We start from the raw sequence: 23,843 nt of genomic DNA on the forward strand, positions 1-23,843 counted from the left end.
AGAATCATTCAAAAGACAAGGAACACTTTGTAAAAATTTGTCCCTTGATCTATTGGGTAGTAAACCATTTCTGACTAGGTTGTATTTCCTTGAGACCTACACCTATCCTGACCTCTTGGCCATTTATAAGCTTGTTGGTCTGATGTTTAGAAAACATCAACAAGATGCCAGTTACTTCAGCATCCTCTTTGGCAGCAGAAGTGTCTGGAGTAAGTAAAATCAGTATATCTATAGCACATCTCTTTAATTGCTTTTCATCTCTAGAGGCTGAGTTCAGAGTCATTTACCAACACATGCTTGTTATCTTAATTGACAATATACTGAGAAAGAAGTGGAAAGAAATTTAAAGAGTTGCTTCTTGTGCCAAAGGCACCTGCTAATTATATTTTTTGTCTTTCCTTTTTTTGCTGGTCCTGTGTCTTAAACTCAGGGCCTGGGCACTGGGCATTGTCCCTGAGCTTCCTTTGTTCAAGGCTAGCACTCTATTACTTGAGCCACAGAACTACTTCTGACTTTTTCTCAGTAGTTTATTGGAGATAGGAGTCTTATAGACTTTCCTTCATGGGATGGCTTTGAATCATGATCCTCAGAGCTCAGCCTCTTTAGCTAGGATGTAAGCCAGCCACCAGTGCCCAGCTTCTAACTAGATTTTGTTTAATAGGATGCAGAGTAGACCAATGTTAATTCTGAAAAATCTGTCCAGATGGCTGGGATCATCTGTGAGAACTGGGTGAAAATATTATTCTAGCTTTCTAGTACTTTTATGGGAAACATGAGATAGGTCATTTCATGTGGTAGAGCACTGGATTTGGAGTCATCAATTTGTGTTTTAATTTCAGGTTGTCACACACTTAAATGAATGAATGATATTAAACTAGTCACTGAGCCTCTGTGGACTGTCTCTTGTATATTTGTCCATCTGTTGATATCAAGTTGAATAATCCCCAAATGTTGCAAGCTTACAAACAACCTAACTTTGCGGATTGTACACTACGTGTGCCAGTCTGGAGCAAAATTGGACCTGTATTGGGCATGGGCGGCTCATGTCTGTAATCCTGCATATTGAGGAGGCTGATAATCTAGGGGATAGTACTTAAAAGTTGGCTGGAGCAGAAAAGTTCACTGGTCTCCATCACCAAAATAAGCAGCACAAAACAGAATTAGAAGCATTGCTCAAGTGATAGAGCCCCAGTCTAACAAGTATAAGGACCTGTGTTCAAATCCAGTACCACCAAATAAAAATTAGTAGGGAGATGGTCTTTGTAGTCACACAAAGATCAGGATGAATCACCAGAGTCCATGTGTTTGGAAAGGTAGGAAAAATAGAAGCCTGTGTAAGCATACTAATACCATACAGATAATGATTTCTAAGATTCCCCTCTCCCTCTCCCTTCCTCCTTCCCTCCTACCTTCCTTCTCTTCGTCCCTTCCTCCCTTCCTTTTTTCTTCCTCGAGCAATGCTAAGGTTTGAACTTAGGGCCTTGGCTTGCTAGCTAAGCACGCTACAACTTGAGCCACACCTCTGGACATTTTGCCTCATTAAACTTTAGGTACAGTCTTGGCACCATTTCAAGGATCAGCCCTAGACCACAATTCTCTCATGTAGTTGGAATTACAGGCATGCAACATGGTGTCCACCCTGTTTTTCTAGATAAGGTCTCTGTAACCTGCCAGTATTAACCTTCATCCATGAGCTCCATCTCCCACATAATGGAGATTATAAATATGCAACACCACACCTGGACCTACTGAGCTTGAACTCAAGACCCAGGTGCTGTTCCTGAGCTTTTCTACTTATGGTTAGTGCTCTACCACTTTGAGTCACAGCTTCACTTCTGGTTTTCTGGTGGTTATTTGGAAATAAGAGTCTCACAGACTTTCCAGCCCCAGCTGGCTTTGAACCACAATCATCAGCTCTCTTCCTCCTAAGTAGCTATTGGATTACAGGTATTTGCTCCCATTGCCCACTTCCTAGGATTCTATCTGTAAAGTTTGTGAATAAGCATGGTTTCTCTCCAGATTTTAACTTCAAAAAGTTAAGCATCTCCCTAAATGTTGTGATTATGAATGATTTAATTTTCATTGGCTTATTTTTTAAGATTATATAAACACTAATAGTACTGTTCGTCAAAGGCAAAAACTTATTTTAACTTTAAGCTCTTTCAAATGTATTTTATTTGTATTGACTGTGTTCTCCCCTCTACTCATCCTCATTCATCTACCCCCTCACCTTGGCCCCTCTCATCCTTTTCAATTACCTGCTTCCTGGTTTTATTTTGTTGAACTGTTACTTTGCCTTTCTAAGGAATTACGTCATTTGAGTTCTCCCTCAATCTACCATATTTCAGTTAATACAATTTCATACATTTTCTTTTTTTTTTTGGCCAGTCCTGGGGCTTGAACTCAGGGCCTGAGCACTGTCCCTGGCTTCTTTTTGGCTCAAGGCTAGCACTCTGCCACTTGAGCCACAGCGCCACTTCTGGCCATTTTCTGTATATGTGGTGCTGGGGAATTGAACCCAGGGCTTCATGTACACGAGGCAAGCACTCTTAGCCACTAGGCCATATCCCCAGCCCAATTTCACACATTTTCATAACACTCAACATGTTCATTATAATTGTAATTTTCAGAATAGTTTCAGGTTGTATAATAGAAACACTGGATTTTTTAAAATTCTTTTTTCATTGTCTTATGTCTTTAAGAAAAGGTAACTTTGCATCCACATTTACTAAAATCTTGGCTCATACCTATTGTTCCATTGTAATTACTAATAACATTCTATCACGCTGGGCACTGCTAGCTTTTGCTTATAATCCTAGCTATTCAGGAGGCTGAGATCTAAGAATTGTGGTTCAAAGCCAGCCAAGGCAGGAAAATACATGAGACTCTAATCTCCAATTAACTACCAAAAATCCAAAAGTGAAGCTTTGGCTCAACTAGTAGAGTGCTAGTCTTGAGTATGGAAGCTCAGGGACAGACCTTAGGCCCAGAGTTCAAGGCTCAAGATTGGCACCAAAAAAAGAAAAAAAAAAGTAGCCTGCTTTGAACAATGAAAATGCCTGGTTACTTCATTTAAAGGAAACACACAGCCTTTAATATAAGTGAAGAAATACATATACTTTCATCCTTAAGGCTTAACTGTCAATTTCAAAATACTTTAGTAACCACAATGATATACTAACATGGGGTGATCAATATATACAAAAATAAAGCTGACCCTAATAATTTTCCTGTTACATCCAGATAGCCAGAAGTATGAGAACTCCTTCCAACAGGTAAATGATGCAGTGAAAGAGACGAATTGTACATTCCTAAGGCAAATTAAAACCTTCCTTTTTACTTCGTTCCACACTTGCAGTCTTAATCTTCGCATGACATATCTGCCTTACTTCATCATCAATTAAGAGCTAGTATGCATGACAAAACTTAATCTGCATTTTAAAACTGGCTATTATATTAGTTAGCCACTTCTCAAAATTCTGCTGTCTCAGACTGAAAACAAAACCTCCAATTAAAAAGAAAACATGCTGTGTTTGCCCATTGATCACTTTCAAACTGGAGGTTTTGTAGGACTCTGTAATAACATTTTATACTCATAAGCCAGTTTGAAGCCTGAAACACATTTTCATTTATCTTGATAATTCTAAGCTTTATAGGGTCCTGGAAAAGTGTCCATCTGTTCAGCTGAGATTGCCTGAAGTAGTGAATGGTCAGAAAGACTTAGATGAGAAAGGTCAAAGGGGCCTCTTGACCCTGGGGTCCTTGCCAAAGCAGTGTGAGCATAGGGGCTGATATATAGATATATAGTTAGATACAGTTTGCAAAAGCAGGCTCTACTTTAATAGATAATGATAGCAGGAATACACAGTAAAGTCATGGCAGAAAGAAAACAAAAAGTATCCAATATAGTAATTTATTACCAGTCAGTGGGTTTCCCTCGCTGGGTTGTTTTACCCCTGCAGTGGTGAGAGAAAGCAAAAAGGTACTCTAACACTTAGCTGAAAATGGATGCCCTGCTGATACCCAGATGTGTGGTGGCCCAGAGATTGCCTGTGCCATTAGCTTGATAATGTCGCCTCTATTGTAAACTCAGCTCCCCATGTTCTTCTCCCTGTATATCCGCCTCAGATTGAAGGCTTTCTCCTTTGTCTTCTATTTGCACTGCCAATCATGCTGCTCTTCACCTCACCAGATGAAAGAGATGGTTTTCTTGCCAACAACTCTCTCCAGCCAGGTAGGGCTCCAGGAATCTCAAAAGAAGGGCCCAGCACTTTTCATTTGCCCCTGATGGTTTGATTTACACATAGAAGAGGTAGGTGTTTCTTCCTATTGGTCAACTGCTGGTCCCAGGTTTCTTCTCCTAGCTTTGTAAGATATATGCTGTTCACACCCGTGCTTCTCTATCTGTGACCTTTACCTATGAAATTATGGATGTGAAAGTGTATTTGGTACAATATGAGCAAAGCTCTGTATAGATCTTTCTCATTTGGTTAAGCTTTTTTTTAAAATCCTTTTTAAAAAATAGTTGTTGTCAATGAAGATAAAATTCCTATGGAGAAATATAAATGAGCTCTTTGAACATGGAATTTTTTTTTTCCTAAAAATAGGTTAAGATAGCCAGGTGCTGGTGCCTCACTGGCACCTGTAATCATAGTTTCTTAAGAGGCTCAGATCTAATGACCAAGTTCAAAGCAATCCCAAGCAGAAAAGCCTCTGAGATTCTTATGTCTAAATAACCAGCAAAGAGAGTTGGAAGTAGAGCTGTGGCTCAAGTGGTAGAGCAAAACCAGCCTCAAGTGAAAAAACCAAGTAAAGACATGAATCCCTGAGTTTAAGCCCCAGTATCTGCACACACACACACATACACACACACACACACACACACACACACACACACACACACACACACACCACCGCTTAAGCTAAACTGTGTAAAAAAGAAAGGTTAACAAAAGATACTTTCCTAATTGCAAGTGCAGACATGGTAAAATAAGTAAATGTTACTTCGTTGACAAAGGTAAAAGAAAGGTTCAGTTGGTGTTTTTATGGTTTGTGTTTGTGCATTAAAATGGTCTCACCCCTACAAAAGGAGTAAAAGATCAAATCATTCTTACGCCAAAAATCTGTATCTGATATTTCAGTGAAAATTGTGTGCAAGTCTCTTAGCACTGGATGAGTTTTGGTTTATCATTTAATCTGTTAAGAATTCTTTTGCTTTTGTTTCCAACTTGTACTTTCTACTTTAGAATCTGAAGCGGGGCAACTTTCTACTTTAGAATCTGAAGCGGGGCAATGAAGTAGGCAAGGGGGAGCTTGTTTGTATTTGTCGGAAGCATGTATCTTGTCAGGAAAAAGAACTAGTCTTAGGAAAGAGGTAAACCGACATGGGACACTCCATCTGCTAATGGAAACTCGTGTTTTAAGGGAAATAGTAGATTTCCCAGAACAAGGTGAATCCCAGTGGTAAACAGCCTTCAGAGACAAGAAGGTTAGATAGGTAAAACAGCATTTAAGTTGTACTTTCCATGAAATTTTTATGTGGTTATGTGTATTAAATCAGTTAATGCCTTGATGTATTTGAGGGGGGAAAATGTAAAAGCATTCTCTTTTCCTGGATATCATGTCAGTAATCCATGCGGCCACCTGACTTTTCAGGTATGGCTATGTTGTAATTTAAGACTTTCCAAAACACAGTGTAGCAGTATTGGTTTTCGTGTATCACTAATGGATCAAGGCTGAACTTTAGGAAGTAAGTGCTTGACAGTACTGAGAAGACCCTGACATTTATAGATAGCAAAGAAACCTCTCTCACTCTTCAAACCACAGACATCTGCTAGCCTCTGTTACTTTTTTTTTTAAGTGTATTCATTCCTAGAGCATGAAATATAAACTTATGTTGGTCTGTGTGAATTCCCTTTTTACATAGAATAAGATTGTTTTACAGGATTGTTTACAGGATTGTCAGGAAGTTGCTTTTAGTTAAAAAAAATTGGTAATATCTGGGTGTGAACACAAATGCTCATAATGCTAGCATTTGAGGGCTAAGGCAAGGAGATCACAGGGTTAAGGCCATCTTGGGCCACACAGCAACATCCTGTCTCAACAAACAAAAATTAAACTTAAATCCAAACAAAAGTTGAGTGGACCTTCTGTATCAGTCCATTCAGCTGAACTCTGGAGAGGCATTTAGTCATATATCCAGAAATACTACTTTAGTTTTCTCCATCGGAAAATCTTTAATGGATGAAGTTACTCAGGACTGTGGGACAATATGAACATTACTCACTGTATGTGTGTGTGTGTGTGTGTGTGTGTGTGTGTGTGTGTGTGTGTGTTTGCGTGCGAGCTGGTACTAGGGCTTGAAGTCACATTTACTTCTTTCTGCTCAAGGCTGAGACTCTACTACTTAGTCCACAGCTCCACTTCTGGCTTTTTGCTGCTTAATTGGAGATAAACAGTATTATGGACTTTTCTCTAGGCTAGCTCCAAACCTAATCCTCAGATCTCAGCTTCCTGAGTAGCTAGGATCATAGGTGTGAGCCACTCCATGCCAGCTCATTTATACACTGTTAATGCACAAATGGACATCAAACAATAGAAATTAATGAGGAATAGTTAGTTACTCATGTAAGTAGGCCTAGAAAAATGATTCCAACTTACTCAGAATAATACTAAGGACACATATAAATCAATTTTTAAAGCAGCAATATATTGAAATCACAATCTCCCATTCTACTACTTTTTAACTGTTTTCCTGGAAAATTTAGCAAATGCTAAAAGATAAGAGAAAGAAAAATGGGTAACAAGTGTGATAAGAAATGTACTCAGTACCTTATGTGACTGTAACCCCTCTGTATAGCACCTTGACAATAAAAGTAAATTTAAAAAATGGAAACAAAAAGTTCCCTTTATTTGAATATAATAGGAGTGGAAAATCTACATAAAATATTAATATAAATAATAAAAATGCTAAGCAAGCTATATTATGCCTTAGAAAATATAAAAATGGATGATAAAAATCTAAAGCAGGTCCTATCCAGGTATAGACATTTATGGGAGGAGAGAAGGTAAATGGAGAACATCAAAGAGGTATAAACATGGCAAAAATACTTGATGAGCATGTGTGAATCTTGAACAGTGACACTAGTTGACATTGGAATGAAGAAGAGGAAAGAAGGGAAGTGACAGTAATGGGGTGAGTCTGATTAAGGTACATTGTATGCACATATGAACAGGTCACGATTAAACCCCTCTCCAACTAATTGATGATAATTGATGTAATGGGAAAATCCAATGTAATTAAAGTTCAAATCATAATATTAATAAAAAATAAAAAGTAAAGAGAATATATTTTATCACTGCAAGGCCTATACAAAACTCTATTTAAAATATGATTAAAAGTCATGAAAATCTTGAACTCGGTAGTCTCAAAAGGAAAACACTTTAAAATGTTCTATACTCACAAATCTGTTAATTTAATCATCATACATTTCAAATCTCTCGGGAAAACTGATGTATTGAACACAAAATTCTTCTGGAAAAATATTTATATAAATCGAGACAAGAAAAATTAGAAAATAGGGTGATAGGGATAAATATGATTGAAGCACTTTATGTGAATATATGAAAATAGAATAGTGAGTGTTATTAAAGGGGGGAAGGTAAGTAGCAGAATGGGTGAAACTGATCAGATATGTCAAATATTTGATCAAATATGACCAGGGGTATAACTAGTTCTTTGGAACGATAATACTTCATGTCAATGGTAGAAAGACATCACTTGGCTTTTGTACAATCAGTTTGTAATGTTTGTATAAAATACAAAGTTGTGACCCTGCCTTGTACAAAATTAAGCTTCACAACCATAGAAGATTACTAGAAGAAAGTATTTGATATTATTTTCAGTAATTTGCTTATAAAGGACCTAAAAAGAGGACAAAATTTCAAAAAGATGCATTAAAATTATTTTTAATAAAGATCAAATATATTATAAACACCTGCAATGTAAATTAAAAGCCTAATGACACTTGAAATAGCTTTGCAGTGTATTCAATACAGGAGTCATATATTTAGTTGTAAAGATACTCTTAAAAACTGATGAGAAAATGAAGTAGTTAAATAGAAAATTAGGAGAAGATTAGCATGTAAATCACACAAAAAATACAAGTAACTATGAAGTATTTCTCAATGTAAACTAGTAGTGTAAGTTTCAGATTAGATTATTAAGTAATAAAAGAAGTGCTAAATTCTCCAGTGGTATGGCAGAATCATAACAAACACCTGTGTTTACTCCAATGCGTTCTGAAGCAGCATCACTAGAAAATTCTAACAATTTACTCAAGACTTTCACAGTACATATCACTCTGAAATTTCACTTCAAAGATTTCAAAGGGAACGTGGGACATATTCAATGGCCTCCTGTACACGTATGTTCAGAGAAGGCTATTTGCATTCTGTAGAGAAACATCTTACTTAGCAAAACTCTTGTTCTCTATATTGCTTTGCCTTCCCTAGCAGTAAGATTTGGAAGGGAAATAATCTGAGCAGTGGCATCAGAGACAGACTCCTAGGACCCAAGAGTAAGTGAGGGCTGGCTGAGGGGAGCTCTGGAGAGATGGGGCCATTGGTGCTGACACATCGGTTACAGAGCAGGTTGACTTTTGACAGAACTGTAATTAGGTGCTTAACAGGGCTAGTGTCCAGAGACACTTATTTTTCACTTAGGTGACAGTTTCTTAAGTGAATTCCTCTGGTCACATAGAGGTTAGAGATGGACTTATGGTAATGTGTAGGACTAATGCTTAATGGCTGAGTTCCAAGTTAATGAAAACAAAAAAATTATCTAGGATTCAATAGCTTCCTCTATCAGGTAGGACCACTGAAATCTCCATTGGCCTTTCCTAGAGATCCTGATTTAGTTTGTCTTCAGTATGATAAGCTCTCACAAGGTAAATTCTAAATCTATAATTAATGAAGATTAGTCAGGTGAATTAAAAGTATTTAATTGCATAGTTACATTTGAGGGCGGAGTGGGGTGGGGTGGTCCTGGGGCGTGAACTCAGGGCCTGGGCACTGTCCCTGAGCCTATTTGTGCTCAAGGTTAGTGCTCTACCACAGCACCACTTCCGGCTTTTTCTAAGTAGTTTATTGGAGGTAAGAGCCTCAAAGACTTTCCTGCCCAGACTGGCTTTAAGCCACAATCCTCAGATCTCAGTCTTCTGAGTAGCTACAATTACAGGCGTGAGCCACTAGCACCCAGCCATAGGTATTAAATTATAATATTATAGTAATGTTTGTGGTAGATAAACTATGGAAACTATGGTAACAGACTTGATGGGGAAAATCCATCCACTAGATTTAATTTTTTTTTTTTTTAGTTTCAAAGTAGTTTGGTTATTCATTTCAAGGTTTATTCAGAAGCTTAATTTAAAAGATCGTTTTGCCTTTATTATTAGTCAAAGTAAACCTAAATGTACATTGGCATGGTAGACAGGGTTATGATTGACACAGTCAAGCATCTTATTAGTTTTAATAAGCTGTAGGTATGTGTTTCTAAGAGAGAAGGAGACTGTTCATCCTAGGGTTTTCTATATGTAAGATAATGCAATCTACAAATGAACAGTTTACTTCTGTCTTTCCAATGTGATTGATTCTCATTTGTTTTTCCTTTATAATTGCCTGGGCTAGAACTACCTCTACAGTGGTAAACACAAGTGCAAGGGAACATATTTTTGTCTTTTTCCTGAGCTTAGAGGAAGAGCCTTTTTTTTTAATTCCCTTTAATTATAATAGCTATTGGTTTTTCATAGATGTATTCCATTAAGGCCAGAGGCCCATGGCTCACACCTGTAATACTGACTAGAAACCTGAGATTTAGAGAAGTAAGTAAGGTTCAAAGCCAGCCTAGGCAGAACAGTCCATGAGGCTCCATCTCTAATCAGCAAAATGCCAGACCCAGGTGTAGCTTTTCCTATCTTATGGTGTCTTTGGCTTGAGTGTTAGGGTAATACTGGCCACATGGCACGAGTTGCAAAGTGTTCTCACAGTTTTGTCTTCCTTGTATCTCTGTGAGTGCCATATCTCATAAAACAAATACTTAACTCTCAAGGACCCTTTCATATTTTAGATATAATAAGTGGGACAATTGTTTTATTCTTGGAGGATGTTACAGTAGAGAGAGTTTTCTGTAGAAAAGTTGAGAAAAGGAAACAAACTCGAGAATCCTAGCTTGGCTGTTTTCCAAATAAGTCACTTTGAAGGAGTCATTTCCCTTCTGCCTGTCATTTCCTATGATGACTCCTCCATAAACTGAGGAGCATGTCTAAATTCTTTGTTCTCTAACATAACTAAGTCCCTAGTGTGTTTTAGCATCTAGTATCTGTATGTTTTTGTCATTATTTAAATATTTATAGGGAAGTGTTATTGCACAAAGTCATGAGTGTGAGAAGATAAAAAACATTTTCCTCAGCAGGTTACATACAGTATGCTTGTGGTTGGGGTTGGTTGTACCGGTCAAAGCCTTTTGTATCAAAATCAGTACGGGATCTGATATATCTTGAGAGTGAAATTTTATCAAAACATGTTGTTAGAAAGTACATTTCCATGTTCAAAGGGAGGGAATAAAACCAGTATTGTTTGCCTATTTTGTCTCTTTTGAATCTGGTAGAAAGGAAGAGGCAAGCACTGAACAGTGGGAAGAAGGGAAAATTAAATCAATGCACACTATAAAGAATACACATTTAAAGGTGTACTTTTACCTTCACACCTATTATATTTTGCTTCAACCTTTCCGGTCACTTATTTTTCTTTATTATTTGTGCATCAGGTTGTTTCAAGATTGACTTTCTGTTGTTGGCATTCATTTCATCATTTACTTGGGGGTACTTGTAGGGAGAAAAAGAATAATTTCTGCTCGTTCGCCATCTGGGCTCCTACTTCACAGACTTTCTGACAGACTTTTTTTTTTTTTTTTTTTTTGCTGAGAGTCTGTGTGGATTTCAGACAAAGAAGGCAGCCCAGTGTGCCTCATCCTACTCCCCACCTGCTGCTGGAGCTTTCACATGTAGATGTGTCTGCTTGAGTTTACTGTTAGCCCTTCCAAAGCTCAGAGGATGCACTGTATTGTTCTCTTGCTTTCCTCATGGAAAACAATACCTTGCTCCTGGCTCAACCTGTAACTCCAGAGAGTGGGATTGAAAGTGCTGTCTAGAGCCTGGGAAGCACAGGATGGGGAATTACCAGGTAATCCCAGTGCATGCTGTTAAGCAACAGGCCAATCAGTAACATGAAATTTTCATCTGGTAACATAAAATTCGTATCTAGCCCTCATACTTCTACAGTGGCCTATGGGATGATTGAATGATAGACCTTTTGTATTTAATGGCTTGTTGCAGACTCTTTTTTTCTTTTTTCTTTTTAAACAGATTGGTAAATCTTTTCAAAATAATTTTGTTAGAATGTTTTTGGTGTCTTTCATCGTTCTAAAAATTAATATGTTTATATTTTAATCACATCAGTCATGAGTTCACATGCTACTTTTTAAAAATAATTTTTAAATGGCGAGAGAATAAAGTCATTATATGCAATGCATATCTTATGAAACTGGGGAAATTGAGGGGAGAATTTGGGTTGGGAGGGATGGGAAAACAATGAAAGAGGTGATGTTCATAAGAGGCATTGTACTTATGGACTGATTTGTTGAGTGGTAACCCCTTTGTACAGCAACTTGAAGATAATACAAAAATAATTTAAAAATAAAGAAACTTTGAGAAATATACACAAGTAATGTAAACTAGCTGAAAATTTACTATAGCCATTAATATCATATTTGCCCCGTCTGTAATGTATGAATTACTAATGTAAGCAGTGAATATCACTTTTCCATGTTACTTAGGTATAAAATAGTGGCAATTATATTTTCAAGGACCTTTGGTAGCAAAACTTTATGATTATCCATAAGTAGCTGCACAAAGGAGTTTACATTCAACATGTCAGTTTGTGAATAAAAGGACTTTAAAAATATGCTTCTAGCCAGGTGCTGGTGGCTCATGCCTGTAGTCCTAGCTACTTATGAGGCTGAGATTTGAGGATCTTAGTTTGAAACCAGCCTAGGCAGAAAAGTCTGTGAGACTCTTAGCTCCAATTAGTCACAAAAAGCTAGAAGTGGATCTATGGCTCAAGTGATATCCAGCACAAAAGCTCAAGGACAGCACCCGGGCCCAGACTTAACAGCCACAAGACTAGCACCCATGTATACACACACACACACACACACACACACTGTAAAATTTTACATGGTGATGATAGACTATAGTTCTTTTTAATGATAGTACATTATTACGTAGCAATGATTTCTAATTATCTAATGAACTTAATTTCAAATGAAACCAACTTTGCTTTTGGAATAACATTGTGGATTTAAAAGAAAGTATCTAGGACTTCTTGAGATAAGGTGGTCACATTGGGGGGATACAAATTTAGGATTTCTGTTTACAGGTCAGTGGGTTTAATATGGCTGAATGGATCACAAAATAAAAATATTGAGAACAAGGACTATGTCAGATTGCTAGAATCTTTGCAGAGTTCCAGATAAATTTTAGATTTGGGAAGTAAAATTGGGAAGAGGGCAGACAGACATCTGTCCCCAGCCTGTGTGATGAAGAAGCTACCCTAACGAAAACGTGGAAAGAATCCGTGAGTGCAAGAGTTCCTAGCTTAAACAACCACCTCAAAAGCAACAGCAAGGGGCTGGGGATATAGCCTAGTGGCAAGAGTGCCTGCCTCGGATACACGAGGCCCTAGGTTCGATTCCCCAGCACCACATATACAGAAAACGGCCAGAAGCGGCGCTGTGGCTCAAGTGGCAGAATGCTAGCCTTGAGCGGGAAGAAGCCAGGGACAGTGCTCAGGCCCTGAGTCCAAGGCCCAGGACTGGCCAAAAAAAAAAAAAAAAAGCAACAGCAAAGTTGATGGGAAGAAGCTGAATGCTAGTTAATCCCTGGGAATTTGTACTTTCTATTTTCACTACTAAACATTAAAGGAGACAGGTCCAAGGCAGAGGTAGGAGCCTGGGAAGACCACTCGAGGGTGTTATGCTCTAAGGCCTGTGCACTCATCGAAAGAGGACACCAGATCCAGGGACAGGTTTCACAAAAAGACAATGAAAGTATTTATATTTGTTGGCCTTGGCACTACTTAGAAGGTTAAAAAGATTTTTTTAAATGCTACTTACCAGGTTGGTAGCTCATGCCTGTAATCCTAGCTATTCAGGAGGCTGAAATCTGAGGATTACAGTTCGAAGCCAACCTGGACAGTAAAGTTTAAAACTGTGGGACTCATCTCCAGTTAACCATCAGAAAATGGGAAGGGGTGCTATGGCTCAAAGTGGTAGAGTGCTAGCCTTGAGCAAAAGAACTCAGGGACAGCACCCAGGCCCCAAGTTCAAGCCCCACAAACACCACCACCACCACTAACAAAAATATTGATATTATTAAGGTGTTATACAGAGGAGTTAGCATTTCATAAGTCAGGTGATGAGTACATTTCTTTTCTGAACCATGCTACCCCTCCTTCGCTTTCCCAGAGTTTCTCCCCCTTCCCAACCCTACCCCACAAGTTACATAAATCATTTTTGACATAGTGTCTACTGAATAGTGTTATTTCATTTGTTCACCTTTCTTCCCCCATTTCTGTTCCTCCTTTGTGCCTCTTAAAGAAAAAAAAATCTAAGCAAAACCAAACACTACTACCACCAACAGGGACAAAGGTTTTCGTCTGGACCTGGGGGTCTGCATTCATAAGAGCTGCAAGGATTGAAAAAAAACTTTATGCTGAAAATCTGTTTAAACAGGGGCCTGCTGGTAGTGCCCTGGGTACCAGACAGTGACACCGCTCTTGAAGAATGTGCCTTCACGGCTCATCACTTACGAAATTACACACACTCACACACACCTCAACTACAACAAGACACACAAGGAAAGCACCAGCAAAGCACAAAAGCAGAGTCATTGCTAGAGAGATTTTGGAAACTGGAGCTATAAATACAGGATATAAATAAACATGTCTTAAAAAAATGAAAGAAGGGGGCTATGCTACGAGTAAGAAATGACTGGCTCTAAGATGACTATATATTTTTTAAAGGACCCCATGTAACTTCTAGATATAAAAATAGGTAAAAATCAAAATTACACACTTGGTGAATGGAAGTAGTAGGAAGGGGCATATTAGAGAAAAGTGAAAATGAAAATTGCAAACTAAAAGAAATTTTCTGAAGAGATTGTGCAGCATGATACACAGAAAGACAAAGAAGGAAAGCTTGGCCAAATGTATAAATCAGTGCTCCTGGAGGAGATGGCAGGATAGGCAAAACACTCCAAAAGATAAGTCCGATTATCTCTGGCTCATTTGGGGAAAAACATCCATATCCACAAGAATCATAGTTTGTTGCAGAATATTGAAGACAGAAAGGATCTAATGGGGAAAAAAATGTAGAGAGAAAAGACAGATGGAGTGACAGTTAGACTAGCAGCTGACTTCTCCAGTGAATGAAAGGAAGCCAGAGACTGCAGAATAATGCCTTCCAAATTCTGTAAGACAGTAAGTCAAGCGAAAACCCTATACTCAGCAGAGCTGTCTCCAGAAAAACATGCCACTTAGAGGCCAAACAGAGTTAAAAGTTGATTCTCTGAAAAGAAGATCAAAATCGACAAACTTCTAGCAGGATAGAGACGACAACAACAACAAAAGTAATGAGAAAGGATTCATAGTTGGCTCAGAGTTAAACAATAAACCAATAATATAGACATTCTTATGAACAGTTTAAAAAACTATCAGATGAAATTAAACATGTTGTAAGTCGGTGAGAGATAGAGTCTGGAAGTTCAGATAGATGTTCTCAAATGCCTGTGAAAGAGTAGAAGACATAAGTAAGACCAAGGGAGGGAAATTAATGTGACCAGGTGCTAACTAAATCTTTTCTCAATGTCATTGTACAATTTAGTGTTCTGTAATAATAGATGCACTGATGGGGCACCCTTGGTAGTCAGATCACTGAGAAAAAGACAACTGGCATGGAAGCCATTGGGTATCTAAATAGAAAAACACAAAAATTATTCCATAATGCAAGCCAAACACAAAAATGAAAATCAAGGGGCTGGGGATATGGCCTAGTGGAAGAGTGCTTGCCTCGTATACATGAGGCCCTGGGTTCGATTCCCCAGCACCACATATACAGAAAACGGCCAGAAGTGGCGCTGTGGCTCAAGTGGTAGAGTGCTAGCCTTGAGCAAAAAGAAGCCAGGGACAGTGCTCAGGCCCTGAGTCCAAGGCCCAGGACTGGCCAAAAAAAAAAAAAAAGAAAATCAAATTACATGAGTTGTACAAATCTGTAATTACTGTGAAAATGCAAGGAAATATTCATATTTCTACTGGTTTACGGATTTTTTTCCTTCAATGGAAGACAAAAAATGTACAATCTGTAAAGTAAGAGTTTCTTAAGCAACAGAATATTAAAAGACAAGCTATGTTCATCAGTAAACACTCACTATGGTTATGTGTAGAATTCTGTGATAGATCTTTGGCCTTACATGTATACAGGGAAAAGAAGAGATGGTTGGATGTAGGATATTTTCTTTTGCATATACTATAGTAGGAAGATGTGTATTTCAGAGGATATATAAAGCTTGTGCCATCTTGTTCCAGAGGCCTAGTTCAAATTTCCTTAGAAAGTAAAACTTTTAGGAAAACCAGAATAGTTTTTAAGGAACATTAGATTATAGAATATTTAGGAAGGCAAAATCTGCGGAAACATTTGTCTTTAGTTGAGCTCAGCATTACTTTGCTTTTAAGTGTAACTCGGTATTTTCTTTGTAGAACACTTTGACGTCGTGGAGTCTTTAATACAATTGCTTAAAAACCAAAATGAGAATTTTGACACAAAAATCCTTTTTCCCCGTAGGTTACTGATGCCAAGCCTTTCCCAAGACCTTTTAATGTCTTGCCTGTGAAAACGAAATGGAGTAGCGTTGGCTTTCATATTCTTCTCTTCGACCTGGAAAACCTTGTTGAACTTCTGTTGCCAACTCCACTTGGTGATGTTGATCCTTCCAGTTCCTTCTATGGTAGTGACATCCTGAGGAGAGCCAAGAGCACAGTAGAGAAGACCACACTGACCATAAAAAGAAATAAAGCTTCCTGCAATTCCCTCCAGGCAGAGACACAGGCCAAGTCTACCTGTGACAGCCCCACCCTGGGAGATAATACCCTCAGATTCTCTGAAGAAAATGATAGCATTAAAAGGCAGAAAAAGATGAAGAACTCCAAGAAGATGAACCCAAAGCCATCAAGAAGAGTGGATGTCAAGGTCACAATAGACACAGCGAAGTTGTTCCTGTCCTGCCTGTTGCCCTGGGGAGTGGATAAAGAACTTGACAACCTCTGCATTAGGCATCTCCACATCTTGAAGCTGCAGGGTCCCGTGTCTTTGGGACTTGCTGCCAGTGAAGACCACTTCTCACTGATGCTCCCTGGCTGGGACTTATGCAGCTCGGAAATGAAGAAAGAGACCTCGAGAGTAAATTTGTTTTCCAGAAAAGTTTTGGACTTATCTAATAAATACACAGCTGCTCTTCCAAACCAGGTCACTGCACCAACAGGATGGGACAATAATTATGATTCTCTGTCAGAGTCAAATACTATAGTCTATTTGTTGAGCAGACTGTTTTTAGTTAATAAGTTAGTCGACATGCCTTTGGAGTTGGCCTGTGAACTTGACAGGTAAGACATGCCTAGAGATTTTGACTATACTACTTAAAGACATTAAAAAAGCTGTTATTTCTGTATTCTGCTATCTCCTCTTCCTCCTTCCTAATGAGTAAGGCAGTTACATGACTTCTTTAAAATATGAAAACTTTAGTTTGAGAAACTCTTCCTATTGGAAGATAATTTGGCAGCACGTCTAAGTATTTTAAAGTTTACAAATATCCATTGTTCTCTTAATGTGTGCTCAGAAAGACTTAGTGCTGAGTGCTAACCATTAGACTAATAACATATCTAGAAGTACATTATATATTGTTATATTGTACAAATTAAGTATGAACAAGAAATACTTATGATGTAGCTCATATATGATCAAAAAAGGGAAAGATGAAATTTTTCTATCTTAAATCATGCATTGAGCTTATATTTTGATACACACACACGAGCTTATATTTTGACACACACATATGTCTATGCTGTTCTGAGCACTGTCCCTGAGCTTTTGTGCTCAAGGCTAGCACTCTACCTCTTGAGTCACAGCTCCACTTCTGGCTTTTTCGGTGGTTAATTGGTGATAAGAGTCTCATGGACTTTCTTGCCTAGGCTGGTTTCAAATCACAATCCTCAGATCTCAGCCTCCTGAGTAGCTAGGATTATAGATGTGAGCCACACTGATGCCCAGAATGATATACGTTTTAATGGCAACTATCTAGTACTTCATTATAGAAAGTACAGTTTAGCAGTAATAACTATTGTTTTTCAAGTGTTTAATATTTGCTAGTCACTGTGTAATCCCTTTACCTATATAACTTAATACGCATAACAGAGCTGGTATACAGATAGTGTTATTTTGCAAGTTGTACAAGTGAAGATACTAAGGTTGTAGAAAGAAAGCTAATTCAGCTCCTGACCATCTAAGACTGAACACCAACCTAATTCCAGAGAGTGATTAACTAGTTGCCTCAATTCTCTGTGCTTTTTTTTCACCACTGATAAATTCCTGTTTAATTTTCCACAGACTGATCTTACAGGATTGAATTCAGTTCCCCAAATTAAACCTGTTTCCTTAGCTTATGACCTACAGAAGACATAGAAAAATAAATTTTAAGGTTTGGTTAGTAATGCATTCAGATGATGAAAATACTGCTCATGAAGCAAGTAAAAAACACAGAAATAAAAGAATAAGGCAAATATTTGTAGTTTAAATAAGTAGCGTAGATGATGGGAAGCAGAGAAAATCATCTGTGTATGTTGGAAAGCCTTTTAGGAGAGACACTGTTGCTTTCACCCATCACTGGGAGGTAGATGGTGCTCAACCTTTCTGTTCTTTGGTAAGAATTCAAGTCTGGTGGAATTCTATGGTCCTTAGTGTTAGCTTCTTTCTTCTAATGCGTTTGTAACATGGGGCTTTTAATGTTCAGTTTGTTAAGTCTAACAATAAAAAAACAGTGGCTGGTAAATTTCTGTGGCACTTTACATAATTTCCCTACCTCTTGTTTATTTTAAATGCTCCAATATATATTTAAAAAGAATCTTAGATAAGACTTTTTAACAAACACACATACATCGCAAAAGTATGGTAGGAAAAAAAGGCAATCGATGTGGAGCCTAAAGACCAAGGGATAAGCCCTAGTTTTGTTGTCCCACTAGCCATATGCCTGTGGGCTAAGCATTTAGTCTCTCCGGGACTCATTTCCTCATTAACAAAATGAGCTGAGTGGGATAGCTTAGTGCTAAGTTTTCTCAATTCCTAAAACCTGGGCTGCTAAGAAGTGTTTGTTGTCTGCTTAAATGTGAGACCCACAGGGCAGAACTGTTTGACAAGAATTTGTTTCTGACCAAGAGCAGAAGATGGAAAAGTGGACTGGTGTCCTGTGGGAGAGCTTACAGATTTTCCGAATGCTTTTCCTGGTGTTTAAATGGTTGCCAAACATGGTCTTTCTTTACAGCATCTCCATCAAACATTCTAGAACGGGAATGGAGGTGTCAGCATTACACTGCTCCTCTAAATCAGTCACTCCAAATCTGATCTATTATCAGAGTCTGGGTATCTTTTATTTCATTTTACATTTTTTTTTGAGAAATAAAAATTGTGTGTTGGATTTGTCACACCAAATTCTTCCGCATTTTGAACTATTTAAGTAAATTGTTGTGAAGGCGGAGAATCGCTGAATGCTTAAAATAAGGTATATAACTCACCTGATTTTTAAGGAAATGGTTATCTGCCTGCCTACAGAACATCCCTGGTGGTGTCTAAAGACTACCGTGACAGAAATCCTGGCCCAGCACAAAATCTAATGGCACCTGGGGAGAATTCTTTGACAGAAATAAAATCTTAGGATCTGGTGTAGGGGCACATGCCTGTAATTCCAACTACTCAGGAGGCAGAGTGCACGAGAATCATGGCTCAAGCAGCCTGGGCAAAAAGCACGTCAACAAACAAGCTGTACACAGAGGGAGGTATATGCCTGCCATCCCAGATCCATAGGAATCAGAGATAGGAGGCTCATAGCCTGAGGCCAGTACAGACAAAAGTGTAAAACCCTAGGTAAAAATAAAAAACTAAAACAAAGGGCTAGGAGCATGACTCCCAAAGTAGAGTTCCTGTCTAGCAAGCAGGAATCCTTCAGTTCAATGGTGGTAATATCCAGAAATCCTCTTTTAAAGAGTTGGTCACAATTAATTCCAGCAAACTTAAGACTCCCCCCCCCCCCCCCCCCCGCCATTCAGTTGGGAGTTAAATTTTAAGTGGTTGATTGGGGGAGGGAGGCCTACAGAAGAGATGAATGTGGAAGGTAATGCTTGAAAATAAAACTGGGTCTCAGTCCCAAAGTTGCTAATCAGTAATACCTGTGTCTGCAGCTTGTTTTCTCAAGTTATTTTTTCATGCGTTTAAAACAATATCTTTTTAATCTTTTTGTTTTAACAGATCCTTCAAAACCGAATCTTTACATAATAAGATGAAAAGTCCTGGGAGTGATGGTTCAAATTTTTCCAGCTTCTATGGTTACTTAAGAAATGGTGAGTTATATGCACAGATATGATCAGACTTGTTTTTTTTCCTGTGACCATCCATCATATCTCTATAACTGGATAGAAATGTTTAAAATAAGTAACATCATTAAAAAAAGAAAATATGGGCTGGGGATATAGCCTAGTGGCAAGAGTGCCTGCCTCGGATGCACGAGGCCCTAGGTTCGATTCCCCAGCACCACATATACAGAAAATGGCCAGAAGCGGCGCTGTGGCTCAAGTGGCAGAGTGCTAGCCTTGAGCGGGAAGAAGCCAGGGACAGTGGCTCAGGCCCTGAGTACAAGGCCCAGGACTGGCCAAAAAAAAATATATATATATATATCAAACTTTAAAATGCCTGAAAAGTCTGAAACTTTTGAAACTTTTGAATATTAAATTGAGTTAAAAATGGATTTTACAGAGCCAAATCCTGAAGAACCACGTAATGCTATTGGTGCTTATTTTAAAGGATTCACAGAAACCAGTACGCAATTATGTAAGCAGAAATAGTGACTGAGTAATATTGGCGAGCCTGGGATGTTTTTATCTATCCCCTGAAGTTGCAATTAATTCCTTAACTCACTGACATTGCCAAGAAAAGTTGGCTCTCATTTTCTATCCCATATTAAAATTTTAATATCACATTAAAGTGTGCTCTGAAGTGCCCCATGATGCCAGTAAGTAGTTAAGGTTGAGACCAATCTTTAGCTTTGATGGTTGAGTCCCCCGGTCAACAAGATGAGAGTGAAAGAAAGAGATCAAAAGATACTTTTCTCTTTCCTTCTGTGCCTGTGAAGAAATGGGAACTATGACTTCAAAATCGCCGTGCCCTGTCATATATGTTTCATGCCCTGGATTTGGTTATGTCAAATTCATAGTATATACTTCTTCAGAAAAACATGGCATTAATTGTTACAGTTTTCTCATATATTCCTTTTATGTTCTTTGTTTATATTATATCTAATTGCTTCTGGTACATTTTCCTTGATTGTTAAGATGATAAAACAAATATAAATATGTGCTATACAAACATAGGTTACTATCTCAAGTGAAGATATAATCAAAAGCATCTTGGAAAAATACTAATTTAAATAGTTGATACCGGAATGGAAATGTATATTAACATGCTAATTTAAATTAACAGTTGTAGTAACAATTTTCCTGCCTGCAAAAATCCTCTCCATTCTTTCCTATCTCATACCTAGAATCAAACACCAAGGTAATACATATTAGTGATCAAAGAGCCTTGATTCGTGGACTTGTCATCAGGATGATTATGTGTACATTTTCAGTGAATGAAAAGGCACTTCATAAGTGCTGTTTTTTTTTTTTTGTTTTTTTTTTGGCCAGTCGTGGGCCTTGGACTCAGGGCCTGAGCACTGTCCCTGGCTTCTTCCCGCTCAAGGCTAGCACTCTGCCACTTGAGCCACAGCGCCGCTTCTGGCCGTTTTCTGTATATGTGGTGCTGGGGAATCGAACCTAGGGCCTCGTGCATCCGAGGCAGGCACTCTTGCCACTAGGCTATATCCCCAGCCCCATAAGTGCTGTTTTTGAGTGAGGAACTTTGTGGACCGATTTGAATAGAACAAGCCCTACCTCACTCTTAACATTTCCACTGAACATTAAGAAAAAGACAAGAAGGACAATCAAGAGGGAAAAATGTAAACCATACATAGCAAGAGAAGCCAAACTGAAGTGTTAGTGCTTTGCCTATTGATCAGATTGGAATAGCTATGTAAGGATAAATCAAAGGAAATAGTTTATTAGGTTTCATACATGATAGGTACTGATTCCTAGAAGGATTGAATTTCACAAGCCATTTGTATAAGGAAGCAATTGTTAAGTTTGGTGGTTCATCTTAGGTTGGCAAAGAGGCACAGAGACATTTATTTATTATTTTATTATGTGGTTGTTGAAAGAGATTTTAGTTTTGTAAGTGAGGTTATGAGTACAAAGCATCTTGGCCCAAATCATCTTTCATCTTTCCCCAATCCCTTTTCTACCCTCAAGTTATGTGGTTCAATTTTTACATAATATACATTGAATATAATGACTGTTTCCTTACCCTTCTTCCATTCATGTACCCCTCCCTATTATTCCCCCAACATGTTTCCATTTCCTGGTATTCATCTTGTTAAAAAGTTCATTGTTCAGAGCAGTTTCACCACTGGACTCATCCCTTAAGCGTACCAACCTTTAGACACTTTGTTGGCACATATATGCATAAAACCCTGTATGTATAATTATGTTTGTATTTTATACCTAACTTCCACATATGAGAGAAAACATGCACCATTTGTCTCTCTGAGCCTGACTTACTTATCTTAGCATAATTTTTTTCTGGGCCCATCCATTTCCCTGCAAATGACATAATATTCTTTCTGACAGATGAGTAAAATACTATTGTACATATGTACCACATTTTCTTGATCCATTCATCTATTGTAGGGCATCTGGGCTGTTCCTGTCACTTAGCTATCATAAATAGTGCAGCAGTGAACAAGTGCCTTTACTGTACAAGTGCCTTTATGTATCCTGGCTTGTAATACTCTGGGTAGATGCCTGCAAGTGGTATCGCTGGATCAGAGTAGTTCTACATTTAATTTTGTGAGGAATTTCCACAGTGCTTCCCAGAGTGGTTGTACTCATTTCAAAGACATTTTTAAAGCATACAAAGGTATGTGACATTTGACATGAATTTGTGTTAACATAATCATTAGCAATACATATAAATGTGTGTATATGCAGTTCTTGACTCTGGCCATACATGAGAATCATCTGAGCTGATTCTGCCCTACCTTCACCAGGATCAGCCTGTGCCTCGAAGATTGCACCTTCCATTCACGTTTGTAAAAGCAAGCTTCTGGATGATTCTCATTTGCAGTCCATGTTAAGGACCATTAAACATCATCATTTTTAATTCTCAAGATGTGTGTGTGTTCTGTGTGTTTGTAGGTAAGCATGAATCTTGTACACCTGAGGCCGATCTTTCACTTTTGAAGCTGATCTCCTGCTGGAGAGACCAGTCTGTGCAGGTATGACATAGTCCAGGTTTTCATTGTTACTGGAGAACTTTCCTGCTCAGAAGTGATAATCCACTGTGAGGGAAACCATAAGCCCAATGACATATGGCCAAACTACCTCTTCTGCGGGCTATCCCATGGGTCTGGCCATATTGTGATCTAAGGCTACCCCGATTTATAGGCCTGGGCTTTCATCTTAATTTCTCTTTCTTTTATAAGTGAGCCCACAAAGGTCAGAACACATGACTTTTCCAAAGGTTACATTTAGGCTGGGCACTAGTGGCTCTGGTGGCTCATGCCTGCAATCCTAACTACTCAAGAGGCTGAGACCTGAAGATTGTGGTTCAAAGGCAGCCTAGGCAAGAAAGTCCATGTGACTCTTATCTCCAATTAACCACTAAAAAGCTGGAAATGGAGCTGTTGCTCAAGTGGTAGAGTACCATTCATGAGTGAGAAAGCTGAGGGACAATGACCAGGCCCCGTGAATTCAAGCCCCAGTACTCACACACATATTGCATTTATTGTAACTATGACAGTTGGATCAGAAACTCCAGCATCTACTTTGTGACCCATAGTCCTGTCTACTACCTCGTCCACATCATGGAATTAGTATTGTCAAATAACATGTATGAGGCCAGGCTGGTGGCTCAGGCCTGTAATCCTAGCTACTCAGGAAGATGAGATCTGGAAGATCAAGATCCAAACTCAGCCCTGGCCAGAAAGTCCACAAGGCTCCATCTCCAAAATAACCAGCAAAAAGCTAGCTAGAGGTGTGGCTCAAGTGGTAGAGTGTCAACCAAGCAGGCATAGCCAAGTTCAAACTTGGGGAAAGACTTAAAAGCCTCCTAGAGTCTTGTGTTTGTAAAAGAACAGTTTGTCCATTTTTACTGCTCACATTTCAGTCATTTCAGGCACTACTTCTAGCAGTGTAGGACAGTGACATTTCTAAAAAGCCAGCTCAAACCAAAATCCTGAGATCTGGATTTTTTTTTCTTTTAGGACTATGAGTTTCTAGTATCACTAAAAGTAATTCATTGAACAAAATCATTTTTC

At 38.5% G+C, this 23,843-nt stretch overlaps 1 protein-coding gene and 1 long non-coding RNA gene across 4 annotated transcripts in view; one reads left to right on the top strand and one right to left on the bottom strand.

Annotated features, from left to right (window-relative positions):
* Wdr72 (WD repeat domain 72) overlaps positions 1-23,843 on the top strand; it is a 162,541-nt gene that overhangs the window by 78,951 nt on the left and 59,747 nt on the right. For all 3 annotated transcript variants that reach the window (XM_048333018.1, XM_048333019.1, XM_048333017.1), the window contains exons 15-17: positions 15,956-16,773; positions 19,685-19,776; positions 22,723-22,802. In XM_048333018.1, coding sequence (XP_048188975.1) covers positions 15,956-16,773; positions 19,685-19,776; positions 22,723-22,802 — 990 coding nt within the window. The remainder of the gene's footprint in view (positions 1-15,955; positions 16,774-19,684; positions 19,777-22,722; positions 22,803-23,843) is intronic.
* On the bottom strand, positions 1,379-23,839 carry LOC125341030. Its single transcript, XR_007208864.1, has 3 exons — positions 23,296-23,839; positions 1,735-1,745; positions 1,379-1,390 (listed from the first exon to the last, which is right to left on the bottom strand). It is a non-coding gene; the product is annotated as an uncharacterized LOC125341030 (long non-coding RNA).

The sequence above is a fragment of the Perognathus longimembris genome, chromosome 23 (assembly GCF_023159225.1).
Source record: "Perognathus longimembris pacificus isolate PPM17 chromosome 23, ASM2315922v1, whole genome shotgun sequence".
NCBI classification, from domain to species: domain Eukaryota; kingdom Metazoa; phylum Chordata; class Mammalia; order Rodentia; family Heteromyidae; genus Perognathus; species Perognathus longimembris.